This window comes from Chiloscyllium punctatum, chromosome 37, assembly GCF_047496795.1.
Source record: "Chiloscyllium punctatum isolate Juve2018m chromosome 37, sChiPun1.3, whole genome shotgun sequence".
NCBI lineage: Eukaryota > Metazoa > Chordata > Chondrichthyes > Orectolobiformes > Hemiscylliidae > Chiloscyllium > Chiloscyllium punctatum.
In genome coordinates this window covers 41,563,801-41,580,781 of record NC_092775.1, presented here as the reverse complement: position 1 = coordinate 41,580,781, position 16,981 = coordinate 41,563,801, and the positions used below count along the sequence as shown (strand labels likewise).

Sequence of the window (16,981 nt, the reverse complement as noted above, 5' to 3'; positions counted from 1 at the left end):
AGGTATTCATGAAATCTGTGAAATTGGAATGGGTGTTGGGAGACATTCCTCGAGCTCGAGAGTTGTGTGATGAAGCACTAAAACATTATGAAGACTTCCCAAAACTGTGGATGATGAAGGGTCAGATTGAAGACCAAGTCGAAAATACAGAGAAAGCCCGTGAATCTTACAATCAGGGGGTGTGTCAGTTTGGTAACCATTAAATGTACAATGACTTAATAAATTGAGCATTTAAAGAAAATTTATCTGCATAAAAGGATACAATTTACCTTTTTTGTTTAAAATTCTGAAATGATGCATAAATCATCTCTCCTTTAATTATAAATTATTTTAATAACTACTGTTTGAATGTGATGCTGCTGTTATATATATTTTCATTAAATTTTTTTTGTATTGTATATTTTTTCTAAACAGTTAAAGAAATGTCCACATTCCAGTCCACTGTGGTTGCTTCTATCCAGACTTGAAGAGAAAGCTGGTAATCTTACAAGGGCAAGGGCTATCTTAGAAAAGGCAAGGCTGAAAAATCCACAAAATCCGGAATTATGGTAGGAAGTAAAGCAGTACAAAGCTTTAATTAGCAACATACAGCTCTATAATTAACAAGTGCCCGTGCAATGTGTAACCATTTTGTAAAATTAAAATGACGCCCCAAATCTATAGAAGTTGCTCACTTTTTGAAATTCTAGTTAAGAGCTCGGAAAAGATTTCCATGGCAATCAACTGTATTGTGCTCCATTAGTTTCATTTACTTAAGAGTAGTTTTGGAATTTTTGATATTTAGTACACTGAGTAACTTGCTTCTGGAAAAATATTTCTGTTGTTTCTCAGGTTGGAATCTGTAAGATTAGAGTACAGGGCTGGTTTGAAAAATATTTCAAATACTTTAATGGCAAAGGCTCTTCAAGAATGCTCCAATTCTGGTAAGTTCATTTCATGTACTTCCGAAGGAAAGCAAACAAGGTGCCTGGTGCTTCCGTTTACTAACTGCAGCCTTCATTCAAATTGGTTATCTTTTTGATGTTTGAGTATGTTTTCTTTTTTTAAGTACTTAATGCATTCATTTATAAACATTAGAGACCAATACTTGATCCCAGTTTGCTACTCAAATTATTGGCATTGCTGTTGAAACCAGAAGAAAATTATTGCATAGTTCCAAGAAAGGATACACTGATCACAATGCATTCAGTTCAGTGTAATACAGGTAACATGTCAACTTTGTGCTGGTGTTCATTTCCACAGGTGCTTCATGTAGTCATTGCTAAGTTCAGTGTTGGTTGGCTGTGTTCATCACCTGTGGGAGGGAGATCGAAAACTGTAACTTCCCAGTGCTGCTTAAAAGTAATATATAGATTTTAAAATGAGGTGCACTTTGGTGGCCTGATCCTAGCCATTATAGGGCAAGTGACAACTTGGGAGAGAGTGGGTGCCAGAGTTTTCAGATGGTGCAATGGAGGCCTAGGTGGAGGAGGCAGAAAGGAGGATAGATTTCCTGAATCTACAAGAGGCAGTCCAGATTTGTGGAGAAAACAGTGCTACCAAATAACTGGAGATCAATCGCAAGAGTTGTGCCCAGAAGAACCAAATACACTGCTGCAAGTACTGCAGTGATTTCATGTGAATGGTGAACGTCAGTAGATGCATCTTTAAATGCCATATTCTATTGACTGCACCACTAGCCTCTGATATTGTCCAAGTGACCACAATCGCATTACTTGCGTATCAACCATCTCAATTGTAGCTCACATTGAACATTCATTTACTCCACCTTGCCTTATGTACTCAACACTCCTGCAAGCCTCTCATCCATATCTCAAACCTTGCATGCACTGCCAACTAATCAGCCATGACTGGTATGCTTTCACTGAATGGAGCACCTCTGTCACCTTTATGCGCAACAATCAATGGCAAGTTGCAAGGCAGTTCCAGTCTAGAAGGAGTCAAACACAAAACAAATCAGCAACAGTTCAGATTTCACGTCAGAACATTCTATATTCTGTCAACTAGCATTGTTTAAGTAAAGACATGTTTATTTATAATGTTAGCAGCATGAAGGTTCATGTTTTTAAACAGAATAATTAAACTTTTTTTAAAAAGTATTCTTCGTGAAATAAATTCAGTTCATAATTCAGCCTGTTATTTGTGTGATAGTGCTGGCTTCCCTGTCTGGTAATTTTGTCCGCTTTGCTTGTCATTAAGTAGTATGGCTGGTTACACCTAGGTGCATTTTAGAATGGTTTTCTTTCTTTTCCTCTGGGAAATTGATTTACTTTTGCTGCGTGTAATTGAATACTAGTGAAGCAACGTATTTATGGTAATCAATCAAGATCTCTGTCACAATCAAAACGTCCTATAGTTAACAACCCATTTGGAGTTTCTGAGGTGTCAGCCAATTCTCATTTAACTTGATGCTCAGGAAGCTTCAGAGAACCTGTCAATAAATGATTATTTAATTTTTTTAAGTTGTTGCCTTATATTTCAGACTTAAAACTAATTTTGACAGTAAGTTGTAATTTCAATGATTATTTTAGTGTAATGATGAATTAATTTTCAGCATCAATTTATCAGTGTTGGATCTGGATTCAAATCCTGCCAATAATATGCATTCAACTTGTCTTTTAATTAATTTTCAGCTGCAGTGCTGATAAATTCACTTACATTCTTTCAGCTATCAGTTGTTAATTGTCCTTCAAAGGTTTGAGATGAAGTTTTGAAAATAAGGAGGTGGAGCAAGCACAGCAAAAACATTGGGTATTCCTGTCAAATTTGCCCATCTAAAACAAATTGTTTTCCTTTATTTGTGACAATAATTTGTGCCTTGTGTTAGCAGCATGTAGTTTGTGCCTTTTGAGTTGCCTGAAGTAATTGTATTTTGGATAATAATTAAAAAGATAAACATCTGAACAAGAAATTAAAAGGCAAGGGAAAGATCAAGAATGAGTTTGATAGGGTGGCTGTACCAAGAAGGAAATAGAGGTATGAAGGGCCAAACAGCTTTCAGCGCTGTATCATGCTTTAATTCTGATTCGATGCATAATAGAAAAAGGTGATTTGCTCTTTAACAATATCTCATACAACATAACAGCAATGATGTCATAGTGATTCAGCATTTAAACTTTGCACTCAGCAATACTTTAACACTGCAGATCTAGCACTCAAGCTTACCCATAGACCCTTGTGGGATTTCTTTGTTCAAACTTACTCTAACATGGAGCTAAAGTGTAGTAGTGCCCTCCTCAGGAAATATGGGATCTATGTGAACACAAGAAATAACTGCAGCAGGAGGCTGGTTAGCCCTTCAAACTTGATCTACTTAACAAAATCATAGCTGATCCATCATTTTATTACTATGTGCTTTCATTCTCTTAATTTCTAAATCTATGCCTTGAACATGTTCAACAACTGTTCAAGGAACTGTCTGTTACCTTAAATTAAAGAATTATTATAGAGTCATAGAAACATACAGCAAGGAAAAAGACCCTTCGGTCCAACTTGTCCATGCCAACCAAATCTCCCAACGCAATCTAGACCCACCTGCCAGCACCCGGCCCATATCCCTCCAAACCCTTCCTGTTCATATACCCATCCAGATGCCTATTAAATGTTGCAATTGTGCTAGCTTCTACTACTTCCTCAGGCAGCTCATTCCATAACGTATCACCTTCTGCATGAAAAAGTTGCCCCTTAGGTCTCTTTTATATCTTTCCCCTCTCACCCTAAACCTATGCCCTCCAGTTCTGGACTACTCCCAGCCCAGGGAAAAGACTTTGTCTATTTATCCTATCCATGCTCCTCATAATTTTGTAAACCTCTATAAGGTCACCCCATACCCTCCAATGCTCCAGGAAAAACAGCCCCAACCTGTTCAGCCTCTCCCTATAGCTCAAATCCTCCAATCCTGGCAATATCCTTGTAAATCTTTTCTGAACCCTTTCAAGTTTCACAACATCTTTCTGATATTTATTGATCAATCCAGAATTCGAAGTTGGAATTGTCAGATCGCCCACACCTTAAACAACCCAATCATTTTTTTTTTGCAATGGAAATAAAGATAAAAATTCTGTCCAGTATTTTAACATCAACATGGTTTAAAATAAGGATTAAATGATTTATTGCTTTAGTAAGATTGCTGTTTTGAAGTAATGGCTGAATCAATCATATTTAGACGGTGTTGAGAACATCAAGGACATCCTAAATCACATTCCAAGTGCTTGAATACTAGTGAATAATACAACAGGAGATGGACCTTTGATGTCACATAACTTACAGCACAGAGGGCGGCCATTCAACTCATGTCAGCATAGGTTCTATTACTTGGTGCCAAATTCCTGCCTTTTCTCCTTTATCCCTTCACACCTTTTCTATCCAAGCAATTGTAAAATAACCTGTTGAATGCTTAAATTGAACCTGCCAATTCCACATTTCCAGGCAGTATATTCCATACCCTAACCAATTGCTATGTGAAAACATTTTTTTTCTCTCGCATTTCCCTTGCTACTTTTACACATCACTAAATCAACTTTTTTTTTCTTTTATGAGTTGGAATAGGTTCGCATTATCTGTTCTGTCCAGCCTGCTCATGATTTTAAAATCGCCTACCGAATCTCCTTGCAACCTCTCCTGTCGATGGAGAACAAGCGCAACTTCTTCAAGTCTGTCTTCATAACTGAAGTTTCTCATTCCTGGAACCATTTTTGTAAATCGTTTCTGTACTTTCTCCAATGCATTCATGTCTTTCCTTTAATGTGCCCACAATTGTACAAAATTTTTCAACTAAGGCGTAATGAGTGTCATGTACACAAAGAATGAATACATTTTCTTTGCAAATCTTTTATAATGAATACATTGTTCCAGTGAATGTTTTGGAAATGTTTTATTTATAGGTATTCTTTGGGCTGAAGCTGTTTTCCTGGAAGCAAGACCACAAAGAAAGACCAAGAGTGTAGATGCTCTGAAGAAATGCGAGCATGATCCTCATGTCCTCCTCGCAGTAGCAAAGTAAGTTGCTACATCCAGTCTTTTGCTTAAATGTAGTAATGATATGTAGAAACATTGTATTGTCATAACATTGCAGCAAAGCAAACTAATTCACTTCAGTACCGCTTCATGTATAAACAGCCTAAATCTAAAGCAGTACTGAAATTGCGCATGGTTTCTGGAGCAGGAACATTAAGTCCATTTCACTGTGGAATCAAATAGGCTCAGGCTGTTTTCCTTAGACTCTCGGAGGCTGAGGGGTAACCTCATAGAGGTTTACAAAATCATGAGGTGTATGGATAGGGTCTTTTCCCTGGGGTGGGGGAGTCCAGAATGAGAGGGCATAGGTTTAGGGTGAGAGTGGAAAAATTTTGAAGTGACCTAAGGGGCACCTTTTGTGACGCAAATGGTGTATATATGGAATGAGCTGCCAGGGGAAGTGGTAGAGGCTGATACAATTACAGATTTAAAAGGCATCTGGTTGGGTACACGAATAGGAAGTTGAGGGATATGGGCCAAGTACTGGCAAATGGGACTAGATTAATTTAGGATATCTGTTTGCCATGGACGAGTTGGATTGAAAGGTCTGTTTCTGTGCCATACATCTGTATGGCTCTGTCTGTAATTCTGTATTTAGACCAGCATTCTCTCTAAATTTGTGAAGTCACTGAGCATGCAAGCCTACATTCCCTCGTTTTTCATTTCTTTAGTGCAGACCTCCACAGTCTGTGCATCAGCAACTTGCAAAACTGGAAATCAATATATCAGGAAGGGTTGGCATGCCAATAAGTCTGACGTGAGCCCTCTGAGCAACTGCATGGCCGCACGTTTCAATATTAGCGTTGGTGCTGATGTATTGACATCCAGTTCCAGCTGCTGCATGTAGAACGTGGAGGTCTGTACAGTGAAAAACGAAGGAGGGTCTGAAATTTTCACACTGTCAAATTTGTACAGTCTCCAAACGTGCAGTTCAAATCTACCCAGGATTAGTAGGGTGTAAAGAGCAAAATTAGTTCAACATTTAATGCATTTAACAAAATATTTCCTGTTTAAAACATGTCAGTTCTAGTGTGAATGCGAGCTACTAAAGAGAAAGATTGAAATAGTTTAATGATAAATTTATGCTACTATTTAAGTGTATTATGTTTAGATTGTCTATTATACTTTTGGTATAATTCTTTATTTTAAAAAAATAACATTTTAATAATTAGAGGAATAAGAACAAAGAGTCATAGAGATGTACATAACGGAAAATAGACCCTTTGGTCCAACTCGTCCATGCCGACCAGATATCCTAAACTAATCTAGTCCCATTTGTCAGTACTTGGCCCATATCCCTTTTAAATCCTTCGTATTCATGTACCCATCTGGATGCCTTTTAAATGTTGTAATTGAACCAGTCTCCTCCAATTCCTCTGGCAGCTCATTCCATATATGCACCACCTTTTGCGTGAAAAAGTTGCCCCTTAGGTCCCTTTTAAATCTTTCTCCGCCCAGTCTAAACTTATGCCCTCTAGTTCTGGACTCCCTCCAACCCAGTGAAAAATCCTTGTCTATTTACCCTATCCAAGCCCTTCATGATTTTATAAACCTCTAAGGTCATCCCTCAGTCTCCAAAGCTGCAGAGAAAACAGCCCCAGCTTATTCAGCCTCCCTATAGCTTGAACCTACAATCCTTGGCAATATCCTTAAAAATCTTTTCTGAACCCCTTTTAAGTTCCACATGTAGTGTCAAAAATATTAATTCTCAGATCATTTGATTCTATTAAATTGCATTAATCCCTGCGTTGGAGTATTTTCAAAATGAATAGCAGTGTTCCTTGATGTTTGTGATTTGTTTTGTTCTTCTAAGTCGGGTTAACTGTTTCCAGTTTATAGCTACAAAATGTTACCCTATTGCATGTACACATTCAATAAAAAGTTATTAATTTCCTGCCTATTGTCAGAAAATGGGATAACTAGAAAGGCCAAGTCATCTCTTTATAGCAACAGTACTTTGTTCTTCAAATTGCATTTCTTTTCTATTTCAGACTGTTCTGGAGTGAACGTAAAATAACCAAGGCTAGAGAGTGGTTCCACAGAACTGTCAAAATTGATCCTGATCTTGGAGATGCTTGGGCTCTGTTCTACAAATTTGAGCTACAGCATGGCACTGAGGTAACCAAATGTTCTCTAAATAAAGACCTAGATTTATATTTCAGTGTCATTTTTGAGAGCCTGGTTTTGGTTCTTATTTGTGATTTTATTCCCAATTTGGAGCTGCCAAATGTCAGGATATATTGCTATATGCCAGATGAAAATGTAACTCCATCTGCTGGAATTAGTTACTTCCAGCATTTTGGTCTGAAGCATGGTCTATTACATGAATGGTGGAAGTAAATTAATGGGAGATGAGAATATTGCTAAGTTGGTTCATTGCTCATTCTCAAACTTTTGGCTCCGCATTACCATAGATTTATCATCCATAGGAAATATGGTGAACCTGCATTGATAAAAAACTATGGCTTACCCAAATGAAAATAGATTATTGAATATACCTTCTATGCATGTGCATGTTGGTAAGTGGTTGATGTTGCCATAGATGGTGTATATATTGTGCATATTGGGTAGGATAACTAGAAAAGTGTATAACCAGATAAGTGCTCCGATAGCCCATTACCTAGCCAGAATGGTTTTGAAACTTCTACCATTAAGTACAGGTTGTAAAAAGAGAGCGGGTTAATCTGATTAATAGCAAAATGAATGATCCTCAGGTGCTGAAAAGGTGCAGATTAATTCTGTATCGCAGATAAATAAGAGTGCTTATAATTCAAGGAATGAATTACCAAAATTAAAAAGCTAGTGTAAGATATCCAGTGAGTTATTAGTATTCATTAACCACATAAATGTTCAATAATGAATAAGCAAATAAGCGTGAGCTAAAAATCTTCTAACTTTTAAGAGGAGGTTTTACAATACCTCTGGTTGTTTGCGTCAATATTTTGTTAATTTTATTTAACAGTAATATAATTTTGGACCAAGTATGGCTTTTCTAGATTTAAAAAGTTAATATTTAGTATAAAGTTTTAAAGCAACTTTATTACACTGTAAGCTAAACATTTACCTTTAAACATAACAGTAAAACAAATGGATGTTATTTTTACTAATCTGTAATTTTAAACATATACTCTATCCTGATTCTGAAAAAAAAGTATTAAAGTTGCCAAAACACATTTTTGAATTATAAGATGAAGGTGCTCAACCTGCTAGCAAGTCTTTGTTAAATTTAGGATAACTAGGTCAGTGCCATTTCAGAACTGTTCAATAATTCAAAAATGGACTGAACAATTTACAATTTCTGCATATGGATTTACTTGAATCTTCACAGTGAACAGCATTGAATATTAGGTTTACATAGATTTTTTTTAAAAAATTAATCAAACTTCAAATTCATTTTAATTTATCCTCCCTTATAGGAACAGCATGAGGATGTGAAAAGGCGGTGTGAAAATGCAGAGCCAAGACATGGAGAATTATGGTGCGAAGTGTCAAAAGACATTAAGAACTGGCAAAGAAAAATTGGAGAGATTCTTATGCTTGTAGCTGCTCAAATAAAAAATACGTTTTGAAATTTTGTTTGAAGATATTGTATCTAAAGATTTGCTTTTTTTTAATAGAATAGCTTAATCCTTCATTGCAGAAATCTGTTATCTCCTCTGTCTTCCTTTCCCCATGTAATTTTGTTACATGTAATTTATGCAACTTCTAAAATTTTCTGCTGGGAAACTATTTGTTATTGTGTACAATACTATTTTGAAATAAATAGTGTCATCATAGTTTTAAGCAATGGATAATATATTTTTTAAAAACTGAAGATGCTAGATGTAGTATAATAACTGTTAACTGCTGGAGGGTGGAAATATTAAATAAGTAGATTCTGTGGGTACAGGAAACTTGCATAAATGGCTGGAGAAAAATCACATGTGAAATACGATTTGTTGTTCAAGTAAGTTGTTTTAGTTACCATGTTAAATCTACAAGAACTTTTAAGTCTGTTCAGTCTGAATACTTTTTAATACAGTTCAAATTGAAAATGGTGTTGTGAGTTATGGGCTTTGTCTCAATTATGCTATCCTGAATGAGTAAAATTGTTTTGAATTTAAGGATAGCATTGTATGTTCCTTTTTATAATTTCCATTTCCATATGCAATTACGTTCCTAAAATCATACAGTAGTTAGTTTTCTCAGTGTGTGGTTGCAGAACCATCTGGAATGAAGACTGAATCAAATGGCCCACTTGCAATACTGAATCCTATTTCCATATGTAGGCACTGCACGCACATTTGCTCTAAAATTAGCAAATTGGAGTAATAATTTAAAAGTTACGCAGCAATGTCATGTGTTTGCTATGAAAACCGCTATGTCTAGACTGGCAGAAAATTTAAAATGCCAGCTTTAGAATGAGTTGCTTCATTTGCTCAAATGAAGACTTAACAGTCTCCGGTTCCTCCCACAGTCCAAAGATGTGCAATATGTTCTACGTTAGGTGGATTGGCCATATAAAATTACCCCATGGTGTCCAAGGATGTGTAGGCTAGGCAGGTTAGCCATGGTTAATGCAGGGATGGAGTAGGGGACTGGGTCTGAATGGACTCTGGGCCTGCCTTTCTGCATGGTAGAGATTCCATGATTCTATAATGGAAGTGAAGGAAACAACAGTTTTAACGGTAGGCAAGGCACACCAATCTAAAAAGCATTTGGGCTAAACAATTAAATCCATTATTTCCTTCAAAGATCAATCACCAGGGGAAAAGAAATGTCAAACCTGAAGTATGAAGCTAAAAATCACACAACACCAGGTTATAGTCCAACAGGTTTAATTGGAAGCACACTAGATTTCAGAGCATCGCTCCTTCATCAGGTGATTGTGGAGGGCTCAATCCTAACACAGAATTTATAGCAAAAATTTACAGTGTGATGTAACTGAAGTTATACATTGAAAAATTGATAAGTCTTTCATCCGTTTGAATACCATGATAGTTTCATTTCTTTCATGTGTAAATCACCAAAACCTTTTTTAAAAGTTGCATTCTCAGGTTAGCTGTTAACAATGGTAATAGCTAGACAATATGTTGAAGGTGTTAGTCCCCTGTGCTCTCTATCTATGCCATGATGTTTAGATTGATTCTAATCTAAAAAGTGAGATAACGGAGTTTTACATGAATGCATGCAGTTTTTGAGCAAAGCACAATGTAACCCTGCAAGTACAAGGTCACCCCACAAAATGTGTGTGCGCATGTGGGTCTTTGTCTGTGGGGTATGATGCCCAACTTATCGACCGCCAGTTCCGACGTACCACAGCAAGGAACCGTAATGACCTCCTCAGGAGACAGACATGAGCTGCAACCGATAGGGTACCAACACCAGCATCTCGAAATACTGAAGTCCGAAAGTCGTGTGTACCTTTTGCTACCACTTCCTGTAAATATATTAAATTATGCCAGATTTGAGGCATCATGCTGTGTTTACCTGTTTTTTTCCTGCATATTTGTATACAAGGATAATTTGCTGGGAATTTGGATGAGGGCAGAAGAGGCTCACGGTTTACTTCCTTAATGAGAATTGAGAATGAAACGGTGAAGCTGAATAAATTAGTCAAATGAGCTCCAAAAAGTGAATGATTGGATTCTGATAACGGAAAAGCAAAAAAGGGAGGGGGGGGTGGGTAATAATTTTTATTTTAAAAATTGCTAATAATGATTTACTACTACTAAGAATACAACGCAGTAATTCAAAGTATCTTTTGGGCAGCACCATTTCGGGATCAAATCTTGCTTCTATTACTGGGCAATTTACATGGGGCTGTCATTACAATTTGTCAGTTTAGCAGCATCTGGGGTATTGTTGCAAATGTTTCAATATTTGGGCAATTTCTTTAGCATTAGAGACACTTATTGTCGAACATGATCTGCAATAGAACTATTATTCCAACAATCTTAAGTGTGGGGAAATTGTAGGAACACTGCAGCAATCATTGCTTCAGGCAATTACAATAAGCTTTCAGGAGCAATGACAAGCAACAAACCCTTGAGAAATAAAAACAGTGCTAAGTCAAGCAGCGCTTGGAAAGAAACAGTAGACATTTGACCTTTAGAACTAAAAGAAAGAAAAATGACGTGCAGAGACAGGAAAAGGGGGCAAGGAGAAAGGAACAAAAGGGAAACTGATGGACAGGCACAATTAAGTAACAATATCCTATGGTAATTGGACAAGATACAAAAGATGAGTGTAGAAATGTAAATGGAACAGTCTTCACAAAGCTCAGGAGCATTCTCTCCTAGGTGTAGTGTGAATTGGTACGAACAAAGGTCATTGTTAATAAATTGCATCGCAGTGTTCTCCCCTGTGTATGTCAGTATTTAAATCAGCCAGCACCTTTGTACTTAAAGCATAACAAGCCTGTGTGTGGCTCGTCTCTCCACACTCCCCCCTCTTTCTCTCCCCACCCCGCTCTCTTTCTCTCCCCACCCCGCTCTCTTTCTCTCCACCCACAGACACAGTAGAGCAATTAACTACTCATGTCTTTCTTTGAGTTGTCCAGCTATAGTAAAGTGCCATTTATATTTAATTGGTGATTGATGCACATATTGTAACCTTGAGTCAGAAACTTGGATATAATTGATGTTTCTGAGTTGAAGAATAAGGCTGTAATGATGATTTGCAACTTAAAGGGAATATGTCCTGAAGCAAGCCATAGCCATGATTACAGTTGTGAAATGTAGACTTAGAACAGTATTTTAATGAAGTTGCCTTAATTCGATAAGCTTAGCGTGGGTGACTTTTTGTCAGTTATATGGTTGCTATGTTGGTTACAGGGATTGTATACTAGAAAGTCAATATTAACAATTATTTCTATTTCATAGTCCAAGCACTATCCTAAACAATGGCATAAGGTATGAAATTAATAATAAAGTATTTGAGAGTTCAAGGTGACAATGGCAGTTGTGTAATACGTCTGGGGTAGTACCCAAAAAAAACCCATGAAAGCTATTACTTATTGCATTAAAAATTCTTAATTAATTTACTATGGTTAAGGAAAGTCAACCTGCCACCTTGTCATGACTACTCTATGTGCTAAATTCTGCAGTATATGGTAGACTCAAATCAAAAACACAACCATATAAGACACACAGTTCCAAAACAGCTGGCTGGAACTGCATTGTCTGGCATATTGTGTAAGAGTGAAGAGGAAACATCCTTTATCCATGCCTGCAACAGGGGATAGATGCATTGCACATGCATATTAAAAAGTTTAACACCTGCTTGAGGCTGCTGATGGCTGCTTTGAGACAAATTATTGCCTCAGGGGCTGCATTTGGAAACAAAGAAAATAGGTAACTTCCCTAAGTAAAAGGTACCTACATGCATAGTTCCAGTTGCTACCATATCCACCTAGCAAATCTGACCCATCCCAGACATTGCATCTCTCTGGCTCCATATTACTCCAGGCACCCAGTCCTCCATTTTTCTCTGGGAATTGCTCCGCAGAGCAATGGCTTGGAGAGGGTGGATGCTAGGAAATTGTTTCCGTTAGGCAAGGAGACTAGGACCCGTAGACGCAGCCTTAGAATTAGAGGGGCTAAATTCAGAACAGAAATGCGGAGACATTTCTTCAGCCAGAGAGTGGTGGGCCTGTGGAATTCATTGCCGCAAAGTGCAGTGGAGGCTGGGACGCTAAATGTCTTCAAGGCAGAGATTGATAAATTCTTGATGTCACAAGGAATTAAGGGCTACGGGGAGAATGCGAGTAAGTAGAGTTGAAATGCCCATCAGCCATGATTGAATGGCGGAGTGGACTCGATGGGCTGAATGGCCTTACTTCCACTCCTATGTTGTGGTTCTGTTCGCCGAGCTGGGAATTTGTCTTGCAAAAGTTTCGTCTCCCGTCTAGGTGACACCCTCAGTGCTTGGGAGCCTCCTGTGAAGCACTTCTGTGCTGTTCAGCACAGAAGCGCTTCACAGGAGGCTCCCAAGCACTGAGGATGTCACCTAGACAGGAGACGAAACGTTTGCAAGACAAATTCCCAGCTCGGCGAACAGAACCACAACAACGAGCACCCGAGCTACAAATCTTCTCCCAAACTTTGAACTCCTATGTCTTATGGCTCCCGAGAGCCCTTGCTAGCCCTGACTCTTTTGCATTGATGATCTAGGGCCAATGTGCTTTAACAGTGATATCATATGGATTCTTCACTACTGGTTTCAAACACTGAATTTCTATTGACCCACTAACAACTCCAGAGTTCTCTTAAAGCAAAAGACTGTGGAAACAAAAACAGAAATTGCAAGAGAAACTCAGCAAGTCTGGAAGCATCTGTGAAAAGAAAGTGGAGTTATCTTCAGAAACTGAACATCAGTCACAAAAGATGTGTTTAGATAACTATGATGTTCATTAGGATTGCTAGAGGCTGAACATGACTAAAGTATCTAAAGGTGATTAAATCTGTATAAATCCAATATATAAGGGGTGATAGCTAACTCTGATATCAGATCATTTGGAAATCACTAGATTCAATTCACCCTGCTGTAACTGTGATGTAGAATGTAATTCGTATATATTTTAGACCTTTCCTGGTGGTCTAGTGGTTAGGATTTGGTGCTCTCACTGCCGCCACGTGGGTTAGTTTCCCAGCTAGGGAATCGGAGTTAGGGCAGCATGGTGGCTCAGTGGTTAGTACTGTTGCCTCACAGTGCCATGGACCAGGTTTGATTCCACCCTCAGGCAACTGTGTGGAGTTTGCACATTTTCCCTCTGCATGGATTTCCTCTGGGTGCTCCGGTTTCCTCCCACAGTCTAAAGATATGCAGATTAGGTAAGTTGGCCTTGCTAAGTCGCCCATAATGTCCAAGAGTGTGCAGGGTAGATGGGTTAGCAGGGTTACAAGTATAGGGTAGGAAGTTGGGTCTGGGAGAGATGCGTGAGAGTCAGAGTAGACCTGATTGGCTGAACGGTCTGCTTATCCACTGTTGGGATTCTAAGAAAATATTGTAAAATAACGTTTTTAAGTTTGAATGTTTGAATTAATGACATGGATTTTTCTGTATCTGTAGAATTTGATTATTACCTAGTAAATATTTCCATAGCCATGGTGATTTGTTTTTAAACAACTTGATAGGGAGGTAACGTTCAGAACAAATTGCTTTTTTGTGTACATTAGGAGAGTTTCCAACTAAGCAAGGTAAATATGCGTGTGTCGGGAGTTATGCTGGAAAGTTCTGGACTTTTTTAAGCTCATGAAAATAGCCAGAGCCTGAAATAAAGGATTTTTATTTAGTTTCAGTTTGGGGCAGTTCTGCATAAATCCTTGGATGTAGACATATAAAGCAAATTCCCAAGAAAGGGAAAAGACAATAAAGATAGATGACCTTAACGTTTTGTATTAGTTCCAGACTAAAAGTGTTTGAAAAAGACCCTGACGAGATTATTTGAGGCTGAGAACATTTGAATTCAGGTGTATGAAAGATACCAGAAAAAAACTATCAAATTTCCCAGACTGAGAATTGAAATTACACAGTTAAATCCATTGAAATGTTAGTGGATACAATTTTTTCTCTGGTGTCAGTTTTGTACAAGGATATTTTTAGGATCTGTAAAGAAGTGCTTTGAGAATTAATGGAATTCTGTTTTACTTTGTCTTTCAAAATGTTTAAACTTGTGTAAATAGTTTGGGTTTATTCAATTCTATTTTTGTTTCCTGTGTGAAATAACAGCTGCTTCATTGTTAAAACCAAACTGGCAACATCTCAGGAAGAGAATACCTAGTTAGAAACAAAACAAAACTATGATCTCTGAAGCCAGATTTCAGATTGCATTCTGGCTTGTCTAGGAAGTATATCAGCTGGGATCAGAATATAACCCTAAACCACAATACTGAAAAGAAGCTGCAGTAAAACATGACTATTTGCATGTTTGCTCCTGGACAAATCATTACTTTTTCAGAGCCCTTAAAAAATTAACTTACCTATGCAGCCTACATGTGTAGAATACTCTTAGTAGTTAATATGAATAGTGCTGGAATATGGATATTGTTACACTGCAGAAAACATTTCCAATGGGTTCTCAGTCTACCATTAGTTTGTACAATCACCAGCAGTGACTCCACAGCTTGGGATTGAGATTGGAATATTATTGCCATGGGGGAAGACAGCTGGTGTCAGCAAATGATTTCAAAAACCTTGTGTAGAATCAGTATTCCGTATCTCTGTGTAAGTGAACCAGACTCCTTTGTGGCATTAAAGCACTTGCATTAAGTGATGTTCCACCTGAACTCATGATATACATTAGAGAGCAAGTCACTACAGGAGTATCATGGCTATCATAAGCAAATAGGAATTGTGTTTCATTATTGTCTGTTAGGTTGTGAAATAACAGCCCTTGTAAAATCCAGCATTCCCACCCCCCTCGCCTCGCCCTGCCCCGCAGCTCTTTGGTCTGGGAATTGAATGATAGCTTTTTGTGAGCAAGTCTGCAGTTCTTTTAAAGTCAAGTAAACTAATTCTTCATTGGTTCTTTGAAGTACACTTCCAACACCTCACATTATTACCATGTATAATTATGTAAAATTGGCAATGTAACGTAAAACAATTGTGAAAATGTGTATGGAGCTCATGTGTTTGCAACTGAATCAAAGCAATAGCTCCACACAAGATTACAGCTGTGTATTCATTCTGAAATTTGCCATCTCGTCTGAGTGAGATTCTCATCCTATTCAGCACTATTATTTGCATAACTTGCTCCAATTGATTTGTGCTACAGGTGACAAACCTTTGTCATTTTTTCATGCAAAACAATATATTGCTATGCCATTGCTTTTCCACTGCTGGTGCAAACATACAGCTTGAGCATATTCCAAATGCATGACAACTGACATCTAGAAGGATAAGGGCAGCTCACATATGAGAGTATCACTGCCCTCAAATTGTCCACCATGCAATTCATCATCCCAACTTGGAAATGCATTACTTTTCTTTCAGTATCAATTGCAAGGTCAAAATTCTGGAATTCCCTCATGAACAGCATTGTGATGTACTGATGGCTAATGGACAACAACGGTTCATGAAGTCAGCTCATCACCACCACCTCCTCAATTCGGACTGGGCAGTAAAGGCTGGAACAGCCAGCATGCCCATATGCCATGAATTAATAAATACATCAATTGGGCAGCAAATTTGCAATATCTGCCCTTGTTAATTGTTAATTGTTCCACATTCTTGCTTTTACCACCAATTTAAGAGGAGTTTGACAGTATAAAAGCAGTTAAACTTGGAAGATTTGGCTTTTGTTAATTCCGCTTTGATCATTTTGAATGGCAATGAATATTTTTTCCAAAGGTGCATAGAAGCAGTGTCTTTTCAGAAAACATAGGACATTATCGTATAGATAGAGTGTTGGCTTGGAGTTATCCAAATATGTCACTCCACTGTTCCATTTCTAAAGTTCTATTTACAAAGTGTCAAGGATTTTGTTATCCAATTCCCTTTTGAGATTTAGTATTGAGTCTGCTTCCCCTCCCTCTCAGGCAGTGTATTTTTATTCACAACCTGCTACGTGAAAACAGGCATCCTCTAGTTCTTTTAGAAATCACACAACAGCAATGTTCCCTAGTTATGGACTCTTGCGCTACTAGAAACAGTTTCTCCCTTTCTATTCTTTTAAAAAAAAGGTTCATGATCATGAATAACTCGATAAATTATCTGTTAAACCTTCTCTGATCCAAGGTGGTCAATCACCCCAATTCAAGATTTTCTGTGTAGCTGTAGTTTCTGACCCCGGTACAATACTGGTCAATCTATTCTGCACCTATCATTCTTGATGCACCCCAAATTTAGTCTATCAAATTTTGTAATATTTATAATTCTATCTTACCCAGTCCTCTCTGCACCTAGTTTCAACATTTTCATTACACATGTTGATGCCCAACTCTCTGCCAGATTAGTTTAACCTCTCCACTTTAGCAGTTATTGA

At 37.8% G+C, this 16,981-nt stretch overlaps 1 protein-coding gene across 1 annotated transcript in view; it reads left to right on the top strand.

Moving 5' to 3' along the window:
* The window catches only part of prpf6 (PRP6 pre-mRNA processing factor 6 homolog (S. cerevisiae)), a 51,879-nt gene extending 42,760 nt beyond the window's left edge, over window positions 1–9,119 (top strand). The window contains exons 16-21 of the mRNA XM_072556656.1: window positions 3–179; window positions 415–548; window positions 832–923; window positions 4,884–4,998; window positions 7,008–7,134; window positions 8,433–9,119. Of these exons, the coding sequence (XP_072412757.1) occupies window positions 3–179; window positions 415–548; window positions 832–923; window positions 4,884–4,998; window positions 7,008–7,134; window positions 8,433–8,585 (798 nt within the window). The 3' untranslated portion in view covers window positions 8,586–9,119. The remainder of the gene's footprint in view (window positions 1–2; window positions 180–414; window positions 549–831; window positions 924–4,883; window positions 4,999–7,007; window positions 7,135–8,432) is intronic.
* The last annotated feature ends 7,862 nt before the right edge of the window (window positions 9,120–16,981 follow it).